This window comes from Strix uralensis, chromosome Z (genome assembly GCF_047716275.1).
Source record: "Strix uralensis isolate ZFMK-TIS-50842 chromosome Z, bStrUra1, whole genome shotgun sequence".
NCBI classification, from domain to species: Eukaryota; Metazoa; Chordata; class Aves; order Strigiformes; family Strigidae; genus Strix; species Strix uralensis.
This window is the reverse complement of record NC_134012.1, coordinates 75,841,462-75,853,583: the sequence shown is the minus strand read 5'-3', so window position 1 is coordinate 75,853,583 and position 12,122 is coordinate 75,841,462. Positions and strand designations below refer to the sequence as shown.

General features: G+C 36.5%; 1 protein-coding gene across 12 annotated transcripts in view; it reads left to right on the top strand.

The window, feature by feature from the left end:
- The window catches only part of AOPEP (aminopeptidase O (putative)), a 235,091-nt gene that overhangs the window by 128,319 nt on the left and 94,650 nt on the right, over positions 1 to 12,122 (top strand). For 10 of the 12 annotated variants that reach the window (XR_012627089.1, XM_074856095.1, XM_074856091.1 and 7 more), the window contains one exon: positions 303 to 386. Coding sequence is in view for 10 of the 12 variants with exons in the window: in XM_074856095.1 (XP_074712196.1) it covers positions 303 to 386 (84 nt within the window). In the remaining 2 variants the exon portion in view is untranslated. Of the gene's footprint in view, positions 1 to 302; positions 387 to 1,219; positions 1,384 to 2,821; positions 4,503 to 12,122 lie in introns of those variants that run through there. The other 2 variants (XR_012627090.1, XM_074856098.1) reach the window with 2 other exon arrangements.

Genomic DNA, 12,122 nt, shown 5'->3' with positions numbered 1-12,122 from the left:
CAACGATAACTTTCCATTTGGCAACCTGGTCTGGCATCAAACACGTTCTTGGTGCAAAAAAACCCCCTTAAACTGAAAGGTCTAACATGAAGAATCACCACCTCACACTTTGACCATGCTCAAAGTACCTAACCAGATTTCCTAAGACCATGTTATTCTAGATGGGGAAAGTGCTTTTCCTTTTTCAAGTGAAGCAATGGAAAAGATTGTCTTGAGTCTGTTTATAGCTTCTTACTAATGCTGAATAGCTGCACTCAGGTCGCATCTTCTTCCTAAAAAAGCGCTATGGTTTTGAACTCCAGGTCACAAAATGGATTCAGACAAACCAGAGGATCAGAAAAAGCAGCAAAAAGAAAAGAAAGCAGGATGAAGTCATTTTCCAAAAGGTAAGGGTTCATGATGTGCACTTGTGTAATGGGACAAGCAGGTCTGAAATGCTTAAACTCTGCCTTACAACTCTATAGAGACGTTATTCAGCATCTTCGACAAAGTGATAGTAAAAGTTTCAGCATCGCTATGTAGTTATGATGGAAAGAAATTAGTAATCTTTTCAGATGTTCGTAATTTTGGAGACAAAATCTGCCTATATTTGTATTTAACTGAAACATTCTGAGGAAGAAAGAGTGCTTTCATCAGAGAAATCAGTAGCACTTGAGAGCTTTTGACAAGACCTGCACCGCTATTTGCAAATTTTCAGATACTGGTAGCTGAGAAACAGTTTTCATGGTGAATATTGGGACAATAATAGATGTGATACATACGTTGAAACAAACGTTCTGGCTATGCTGTTGGCTCTTCATTCAGAGTGTGAGTTTGAAAATCATCTGTTTGCAATATAGATTTTAATTAATGCAAATGTGTCCAGATGGTTATTTTTAAAATTACTACAGATGATTTTTAAAACTGAATACAACCTAAATTAAACTATTTTTAAACCAGTGATTTTTGATTTAGCTGTTGGGAAACATTTGTTCTATAATGTTGAGTTGACCATTTAAATCACGGTATAGAGAGGTAATTGGCGGACACTTTTACTAAATAGCTATTTTCTGTCCTCTGAAGAAAAAAAATTTTAATAAAGATGCATTTTCAAATATGTTATTAGAACTTGGGGGTTTTGCTTCCTTTGGTTTTACAGACAAATTTATAATTATTCTTTTAAGCCCTTGTTACCTTTAAAGGATTAAAATAGCAGTGTGTTGTTTTGCTGTTTCGACAGTGCTTCTAGAATGCATGATGAATCATTGCTGTTTCTGTAGCCAAATTCTTGCTGATAGCATGGCTGCCAACTCCTGGGATGTGTTGCCTTAGTATGGGCATTGCAGTATATGACAAATGTCTACAAAGTGCATTGTTGTGTGTGGGTGATTTACCAGCTCCATGGTGAGTTAAAAAAACACCAAATAGCATCCTTTAATTCACTACTACTATTATTTTGTAACTGGAATACATCGTTTAGGAGAGATGTTCTGTGTTGTGCTTCAGAATGACATGATCTGATCAGCAATATCATAGACTGCTGCACCAAATAATTCCATTTCTGTACGTTTCCGTACGTGAATGTTTGTGTGTATGTGTAACATTTGTATTTGCAGTTGTTTTATGTTAAGACAAAGAAGAATTTTTTTAAGTTAAAAAAATACATCATCATATGAATTTATGAGCAAAATGCATTGATGGTACAAATAGCCCTAGTACAAACTACAGTCTGCATATATTTTGAAGTAATTTTTATATGGTCCAAAGTAGGTCCCCTACAACATCTTAACAGTAGGCTTAAAGGTACCTTGTGCTGTTATACCCCTCCTCATTTCTTCTTATAAGAGAAAGTTTTCTCAGTGCAAAACCTGTGCAATTCCTTTTCTACTGGGGGTGTGGGTGTGGTGTTCTCCTCCTGCTGCTCCAAGGTTTGTGAGGGAGAACTTCAGTATGTAGGTTTGCCGTGTAAGAAATTCAAAACCTCATGTGTAAACCTAAGATATACTCACAGTTTTTTTAAAACAGTAATTCTTGAGTAAGGTCTGTGAGCAGAAATGTGAATTAAAATTGAAGGCAAGAATGCACATTGTCTTCTAGTATCCGTAAGTATTAATAATTCTTGGAGATTCAGTGCAGATTCACAGCACTGCATCGGCAGGGTATTTAACTGCAGGGGAAGGAACAGGCATAACAGTAACCTTACGTTTGGTGGGCACTGAGGGTGGAATTCTTCATATTCCTTAGAAGTTTGGTTATTGCAATAGTGACTTTTCCGATACTGTTAGGGATGAGAGAAGAGAAAAAGGATGAGGGACCTCCTTGGTCCTGGCAGAGCTTTATTGTATTATTTGGTTTCAGAGATAGGTTTCTACATGGACTTGCCAGCCAGTGTGGTGCCCAGTCAGCGCGGGTGGTGCTAACCTCTGTTTCACTAGAATTCTTGATTTTTAGCTGTGTTCATATGGGCTTGTAATGGCATCATACTGGAGTTTAAGTACTTCTTTGGGGATAACCAAGAGAACAAGAAAGAAAAAAGCATGTAATGGAAAAGTAAGGCACTCTTGAAGAAAGTAGCAAAGGTAGGAATAAAACCATAGAGTGAGAAGGGGAGGTGAGAAGCAGGGCAGTGTAAACAGAGAAGTCAGAGAGCTAGTACCAGCTCATATCAAAAGTGTAATTAAAATAAGGGTACTGATGTATTTTGCTACATCTAGAAAACTGAGCTTTGCTTTGAGCTTGCTTATCCTTTGAAAACAAGCACTAACCTACTAAATGTGGCTTCTAAACTTTCATATGCCTGTGCTGTCCGATTTTCCTCTATCATTTTTTTTCTTTGTGATAGGAAGTCCTATTTCTAATACAAGATGGATGACTTTGCTATACTGAGACACCGCCAAATCAAAGCAACTGCTTCTGCATCCAAGTACAAAATCTAGGACAGAGAGATAACTCTGTATGGAATAAATGAAAGAGAATTGTGGAGGAAAGGTTGCTGACAACTGCCGGGGAATTGCTTCTTGAAAAAGTTGCCTTCTAAACAGTTAAGTTTGTAGGAGCTGACTTTGCATACACATACATGTATTTAAAGAACATTTGAAGATACCATGTGCTGGATAAGAACTGTGTAACTAGTAGTGTTAACTGTGCTCAAGGGGCATATTGAACCAGTGGGGAAGCTCATGTAGAAAGGTGTGGTGTTGCTCTCCAGTATGGACCCACACGTGGTGGATTACAGCAGTGTAACAAATTCTATGGGTGAGAAAGACTTTCTAGTCAAGTAACTAAGGGTTCTTGTTCTTTTGCTCTTCTCTATCTCTTTTTTTTTTGTTTTCTTGAGCTGTTTTTTATTTCAAGCTTTTTTGCTGGTCTGTTTCTGAAGTATTGTTCTTAGCAGCTTTTATTACAATCTTTCCTTTCCTGCTTCTTTTTCATTCCTCTTTCTCTGTTCTCCTTTGTCTCCTCCAGTCACCTTCAATACTGTTCATTACTTTCTGTTTACTTTCAATCATCTTTCCTGTTTCATAAGTTATCTTCTGCTCACCTTGTTTTCTATTTATAGTTCTCTGTAGAAACTCTTCTTATGATGTGTGCGTGCACATACGCAAGTTTAAACACACTCACCCCTTGCATTTCTGCTTTTGTCATCCCTCCTATTCTTGTACATTCTTTACTCCTCATTTAATCTTATGCTGTCTCTTCATCTTGTCATTTAGCTGGTGAACACATCTAGCAATCAGTATGTGTATCAATACAGAATGTTGTTTATGTGTGAAAATTAGAGAAGGCAGAACAGAGCTTGGAAAGAACTGGTTGGTTAAAATTAGTGTTGTTTTATAATGAAGAGTGTGATAGAAATGCTAAGTGTTACTTTTGTTGTTATACTGGACTGTGCATGCTTGAAAAAAGATTCCATTATCCATGCCAGTGCTGAGTATTAGGCAGAAGAAAACAGTCTTTCAATCAGACTAGTGGAATTGTAGCATGCAATCTGTATCCACTGTGGGATTTGAGGGGAAACATATCTTTTTATTAGGAGATTAATTTACTTTGACATGAAGTTCAATGTTAAAACATAAAAGCTGCTTTGAAAGTATTTCAGTGGTAGAAAAAGTGTCAAAGGATGAGATGCCAAGGGTACACAGTAGTGGGGAGAGCATTGAAATATGTATGTGTATATATATATACTAGGCAAAGAAGATGATTCATGCAGATTATGAAAATTGCATTTGTCTGTTTCAGTTTTAGTTTGATTCTATACTGAAACTTTGAGGAGTAATTTAACTTTTCCAGAATAATTTCTGCTACTTTCTTAGAAATATTGTTTTCATGTGTTTAAGGTTTATCTACTAGTTTACTGAAAATGTGATTTTCTGATTTTTTTTCCTATCGGTTGTTGCTATTGATTATTCTTCTCACTCCAGAGATTTACGATTGTCAGTATTTAAGCTCTGTTAATAACCTGAGCAAAAATGATTTTGTTGAAATAGCTGTTAAGTTTCTAATAAAAAAATAAAAAACCAAAACAGTTGTGATATGTATGACTAAGCTAAATGCTATAACTCTTTTGTCCTTTAACAAGTTCATCAGTGTAACTGAAACACAAGAAACAAATCTTGTCATTCATTAAAGTGGTGTTATACTTCAAGTAGAAAATGTTTTGAAGTCTCAGAAAAAAATTGGGAGAAGAAAATACAATGTGGTAAAAGAGCTTTTATTTAACTAGGGAATTTATTCAGGATTGTGTTCTTTGCTAATTCAGGTAAAGGAATATTAACATAAAATTCATTAAAATTACTTCAAAACTTTTAAATACCATGTATTTTTTGTTTCTCAAAATTAGTGGTTTTACTTGAATCCACCAAACTGAGAGTCAAAGCAGGGATCAAATCAAATATATTGCTTGAGCTTGTATACTGTATAGCGCTTAACAACAAAAAGAAACATGGTAAGAAGTCCTAAAGCATTCTTCAGTGGAGTCATTTGCTGTACCTTACTTTCCAAATTCTGTTAATGTCAGAGAAATTTCTAGGAACCCTGTAAATGTTATTTGCTGGCCTTCATTGATTACAGGTAACATTTAATTCCTTTGGAAAATAGGGATTTGGATGGAAAATTTTATACCTACCTCATGCACAAGAGCTGAATGGCAGTAAATGTTAAGCTATCTGAGAAACAGAGCCTGTCATTTTAAAAACTTCTCCTGAATGTATATGAATATAATTTCAGACCATTAAAACTAAACATTTTCAGCATTTAGTTTTTCATCCCTGTAGAAATACCTGTATTAGTGGATTGTTTGGAAACTGTAATTGTACAGCTCAAAAAACCTGTTTTTTTTTTTAGTGCTGCTTCAAAGTTCGCCTAAGAAACATTTAATAGAACAAGAAAATACTATGTGTAAGAAATGTAAAAATTTGAGTGGAATTTTTGGTTTAGCTACAATAATAATTTTTAAAAAATTAGTCCAGTTCTGACCCCAGTATCGGTTGTATCTTATTTGCAGTAGTGTTGTGTCAGGATCTTAGTTTCCTTTTTAATAGAACCCATCTCTCTTAGCAAGGAAGTGGTGGTGTGTAGGGTGGCAAGGAAGTGTTGTTGCATTGCGTGTTTCACATTGAGTGTCCCAGATGGATATTGTTACTATGTTGTCAAAGGGTGAATGTTCCTACTAGGCCACATTCAGGGCACATTTTTAAATCAATGAAACAACTTATCAGATGATGATGCACGAGCTTCCTTTCAGACTCTGAGATGACCATTTATAAATTAGGAGAACGCAGGCCAGCATGGCCATGTATTGAAATAGTTTAGTTTGCAGATAATTACATCACTATTAATGATAGCAGTCCAAGCCAGCAGCCATCCTATGCAGTGAGAGATTAAGGACACTTTAATGTAAAACACAAGGTCTGTTCAGGAAAGAAGAACGCAGTTTTTTAGTGGAGGGGTTTTTCCTTTTGATTTGTAGGAAGAATTAGTTACACACCTGTGGTGGAGCACTATTGGGAGTCAGCCTCATTGGGGGCATTTTAATGAGGTGATGTTTGTGCATGTTATCATATGATGCTAACAAGATGAATTACATTACTGGGATCTACTAATGCCCCTAACTTTTCAGTCTGCTGCTGTTTCTAGTTATAAAGCCCTATCTTTGGTGGTTGAAATGTGCTCCCTTGTACCTTAGCTTACAAATACCTTTTATGTTTAATAAAGCAGGAAATGGAAAATGTGAGAATAGTTTTGTGCTTTCCAAAATAATGGAAAAACAAAAAGCATTTGAGCATTTTTAATACTTCTTAAATGTCAGCCCCCACCAGTGTTTATGCAGTGAGTTCTGAGCAGTAATGTAGTGAGTTTTGGGAGCGGTAAGAAGGCTGTCCTTTTCAGGGCATTTGCAACTGGAGCAACTTACTACATTTGGAAAAAAGTGGTATGCTGCATTCAAACACTCCATAAGTTTTCTTCTACAGAATTTCCTATGGATTTTTTATTAGTTGAGAATATACACTTGTGCACAGCAGATGAATAACCCACTTGATTTAAATGTCCCCAAGTTCTTTTTGATGTGATTGACTGTTGTGACTCCAAAGAAGGCTTAGTGGTCTGCTGGCTCAAATGTGTGCTTTATTTCAACCTTGCATGTGTTTTATTTCAGTCTTACATTATGCATTGTCAGAAACAGGCTTAACAATTTTTTTGGTGACCAGTCTTAGCTTTTGTCCTCATTCTATGTCTTTTTTCATTATTCTCACATACTGTATAGTAAAAGCACACATACAGGAGACAGACTGTAAGTGTGGACATTGTTGTTTAAAGACATTTATAATCACAGAAGGGAAAGGCTAGACCTTTTACAAAATCAGTTAAAAAGGTTTTGGTAGTTCTTAATCTGTTTTTTGATGGCCATAGTACTAACGGTAGTCATGGGTACAACTTACAGTACTGTCCTCTCTTTCCCTTCCAGCCCCTCAAGAAGCTCTTTTAGAGCAGGAAGGTAGCTAGCTCACTATTGAAAGCAAATACATGCTTTGTTGCTTTAATTAAATGGACAGAATTGAATTCTTAAATGTGTGTAAATTGGACTATACTCATTTGGTCTGTGCTGCGTATATTTTCTTGTGTTCCTTTTCTTGTGGGCACAAATTGAGTGACTACTCACAGTTGTCTAGTTTCTCTCATCAGATGCTTTGCGTACAGGTTTTGTGAAACCTGTACCAACATTTGAAACTAGCCTACAGTATCTCAGCATTAGCATGGATATTTATGTTATATAAATAGGTATCTGTATATATGCTATATAAATATAGAAAATATTTTTGATCTGGTGAGATGTAAGACACAAGCTGTCTAATATCTGTCAGTTTATTGGGACTGCAGTCTCACTATGGATGAGTGAACAGAAAATATTTTTGTTTTCTCTTTGTACTGTTAAGCTAAGTTCTTATCCTATATTGAGCTCTACCCAGGCAGTCGCCATATCTGAACAGCATTCTTGAAGCACATGGAATTGATACTTTAATTTTCCATAGTTTTGAGTCACAAATGATTGCCAGTGACAATTCGCTTAATGAAGCAAGTACAAGAAATTTGTTGTCCTCCTGTGTTACAACTGTGTTCTAGTTAGCAATCATTTTTCAAGAAAAGTTTTAATTTTTATCCAGGAAAAATGCAGATGGAAAAGAAGCTTAGGTATTCTGTTGTTCTGTATGTGTCTTTTCCCCTTGTCCGCCTTTAATTTAGGCATCCATTGGGCATTTTCAATGAAACTTGTTAGTGCTCTAAAGCTGCCTTATTCCTTAAGGGATGTTGTGAGGAAAGCCCACATAAAGGCAAGGCAGAATTGTGAGCTTCATCATTTCTGGGAATCCTAACGGACGTATGAGGGGGAAGATGTTAATAACTGTCCCAACCACAGGAAACATTTTTGTTGACTCTTTTTTGTTTGGTCATGAGACAGAAGATCCTAAGAAATTGGATTTCATTACTTTTGCTTCTTACAGAATTTAATGTTTTGGTTTTGTGAACTATATCCTATGTACTTTTCAGTTTCCAAATGTGGTGAATACCTATGTAATGAATTTGCCTGACAGCTGTTTTTCTTCTCCACTCCTAACACAAATACCTGAGAAAAAAGGGGCTTGGAAGACTGATGACTGTCTTGCTTATGTTCTCTCATCCATATTGCAAAAGAAAATGAAATAAAGCCAGAGAGTATTAAATGTTTCCATGCTTAAGATCCTGTTTATTTCAAAGAAAAGATGACCAGCTCAGTGCCAGTTCTGCAGTGACTATGGTTGTCCTGTTTTTTTTTTTAATTTTGAGAGATTTCTCTGTGTTTTGGCTGTAGTTCTGATGATTTCAGTGAAGCAACCCGTATTTAAATGTTTTGCTGAACCAGGCCTTAGTTCAAGATCTTTCCAAGTGACCACTTTTCTGATTGAAGAGGAAATTTGACAGCAGATATCTCTGCCCTCATCTCTCCTCTTCTGCTCCCTCTCCCTCCTTCTCTCTCTTCTTCTAGCTCTCCCATTTTCTTTTGCTCTCCATGCTATTGTCCGGCTCCCTCTCCTTCCTTTTTTTTCATCCTCTGTCTCTCTCCTGCAGCCTAGCGCTGTTTTGCTGTTTTTTTCCTTTTCCAGTTCTTTGTCCGGATCGGCATCAGTCCCTTTTCCCCCACAACTTCTCTGGCCTGTTCCCACGCGTTCTTTTCTTCTCTGTACCTGCACGTGCCACTCTGTGTCCTTGACTTCCTATCTCCCTCCCTCCTTCTCTACCTCTCTCTACCTCTTTGTGTCACTCACTGATGCCCACCCCCCTCATTCTGTATCTAGCTGTCCCTGTCCTGTCTTGACTCCTCCAATTGTCTGGAGTGATTTTTACTGGGAGATGTAGTGTGAATTTTTTTTAATATATCTTACAGCATAGATGAAACCATTGTAGCTCAACAAATATTTGAGGGAAGATTATTGTAGAATTAATTTGTTTTAGGCTTAATTTTCTTCTACGTCCTGCAAATTTCCTCTCCCTTCTTTTGCTTGTTAAAGCAAAAGTAGGTGCCTTTTTCAGCGTATGCTAGTTTAGTGTGAGAAATCCACGAGGTGGAATTCTAAGTTTATGAGCCAAATTCACCTTCATTGTGGCTTGATAAATATGGCCTGGTTTTTGACACAGGGGTTACCCTGAGTAAGCCTCTTAGGTTTTCAAATGTTTATTAAGCATAGAAGAAAGTAAAAAAAAAAAAAATTAATTTTACCTTTTGTGGAACACAAGCAACACAGGCATTCATATTTAGGAACAGTGATTGCTTGAAAAGACTAGGAAGCATTTCAGTGATTCCAGCTTACCTGGTTTTATAGATGCAGATATGTGAACAGAAGGTGTGTTTTAAAACTTCTTCCAGTCTAAGTAATTATATACCATACTTTTGTTCTAATACATCCTCTTATTTTGTAACATCTACAGTATTTTCCAAGTAATTAAACATTTGCTCTTCTTTGAAAAACTACCATGCTTGTTTATCAGCACAGGAGAGGAAACATACATGACAACAAAATGCTTTCCTCTATTACATGCATTGCGTCTAATTTTACAGCAGCTCGAAGTTGCAGGATTGAGTTGTATAAAAGTAGCTGAGGGATTCTAGACATCTCAGAACATACTGCCTAGTAGTGTGAAGATGCAGTTGTAATGCAACTGTGTGTTTACAAAGTGTCATCCTACTAAATGGTTGCGAAGTGGGTTGTTTTATGCAAGGACCTCATTACCACTGCATGACATACCTCAAAAAGATATGACACCTCTCTTTAAAATTCTCTGTTCTCCAGAATTGAAATTAGAATGTTTATCTTGATTTTACAGATTGTAAACCAAGGCATAGAGATGATAGGTAGCTTGTCCAAAGATACATAAGAAAGTTGGGCAGGGCAAGGAAATGGACCGAAGTCTTGTGTCCTAACACAAACCTTCACCTGAGGGCTCTCTGTGTTACAAATACCAAAGATTTAAGCCACACAATTTTGCATGAAGCAGTTAGTGCTCTATGCACCAAAGTGAGGACAGGTTGGTGATATTTTAACCAGCAGCAGAGATGGGAACAGAAGCTAGTGCTGTGAGTTCATGTCCCCAGTAATACTATGAAAGGCCCAGTGCATATAGCAGTGTAACTGAAAAGATGAACTTCAGCATGGGAGGTTTCGTTTTATCAATATTTATATTGCAACAGACATACTTTCTAGTAATGAATTAAGACTATGGTTAGTGGTTTCTGTTTATGATATCAAATACAAGTGTTGGCTTTGTAGTTTAAAGGATAATAATTTAATGGACAGCTATTTACTTTTTTGCCTTTGACTGTCTAAATGAGTGTATGCAGTCCTGTAACTTCTCACACAAAGGGAAAGTAGAATAATTAATAAAAGCTTGCTAAATCTGTTTTTTCAGTGCAAATAGTTTTGATTGTAAAACTTTCAGGCATGGTATGATAGGGTGTTGGAGGCATGATGCTTAGTTTAGAAGCCAGAAATGTGCCTCTGTGTAGTGTCTGCACAACATAGAGAGAGGTATGACAGACAAGTCTGCTTCTGTCTTATTAAGCTGAAGGTAGGCCAGAACTGGAATCTATGATAAAAAATTACTGCAATCATATTTCTTTCCTATAGAGGTATACTTGTTCTAATGATGTATATTTCTTTGCAACTGTTCAAGACAGAAATACAGACTAAAGTGTCTTGTGTGAATGTCCTGTCTAGTGATCTAGCCTTCTGGTATAAAGTGTCATGTAAGTAAATAATTAATGAATTATATTTAATTAAATGTATCTTGTCAGACTATCATATTCTCTTATGGTCTGTCAGGGACACAGGCACTTTTTCTGAAAAGATGCCATTTTGTATGCCATATCTTGCACTTAATCAGTTAAAGCCTGTGAATGTCCTGTATATGAATTTGTTCAAAGTGTTTTTAAAAAGGGAGGTTGTGTAATACTGATGACCTAGATGGCATGTAGACACTAAGTCTTTGCATTTGTTTTCTCTTGTCCAGATTATTGAGACAGGAAGCATTCTTAGAATTATTTTTAGATTTTTAAGTGTCAACCTTGATTTCCTCATGTAACAGTAATCCCTTGGCTAGGCCTGAAAGCAATATTGTTTGCTCTTCCATAGTGCCATATGCTTACAATTTTTTGCTTTATTTTGGGTGCCTGTGTTTTTTTAAAAGAAAGTGCCCAGAAACTTCAATTTATAGTGGTTTGTCATACTTGAACAGTTTGGGTATAGAAGAAAGTGCTCCCCAATGTATCCATGATTGTTCTCATTGTGGGTCTAAATCACAGTAAGTGGTTTGATTTATTGTAGTCTAGTGAGACGATCATGTCTAAAAGATCACTTTCTTGCTCCATAATTGTGTTGTCTTTAAGACATCACATTTGTTGTGACAGAAAGATGGCTGAGCAATTAGAGTGAGGAATTCTGGTTTCCTTCTTAGCTTATAACCTACTTATTTCCCACCTGAGCATTCAGCTGAGAAGTGAGCTATAGGTCCCAATACACCTAGGTCATGGCGCTGCTGCTGCTTTAGTTGATGTGTCCCTCTTCTTAAACTAAAGAGAAATTGAGTGCATCAGTGTGTTTCTGTAACCCCTGCTGTTGCTCCTCATTCCATTTCCAGTGTTAAAATCTGGGAAGCTTCTACAGAGATGTTGTCTTAAACATGAATAGGCTGCAGAATTACTGAAACTTACTGTACTTTCTTCTACCACACAAATGAGCTGTGCTATGTAGAGAGGGTAAGCATCTTCGTAATGTAAAAATAGCTAAGTGTTTTGTAACTTGTGATGCCAAGTTAGTATTTGAAAAACATACTGAGATTTAGTAGATTTAGAGATTTAGTAGTCTGTTAAAGTTCAGGGAGTTCCTGTTTGTTGTTTCTGGTGTCAGAGCAATGACAGACGATTTCAAGTAAGGGAATTGAAATGTTAATTGTTCTTTGTGCTAGATATCAGCTTTTCAGTGTTTTACCCATATTTGTCTTTGCAATACAGCTTGATGTTTCCAAATGACATGCTAGCTGGTGTTTGACTGTTCTTTCATCAATAAAAAGCTAGTATTTTTCAGTTTATCTCTTTCTGAGTCATCTTCATCTGA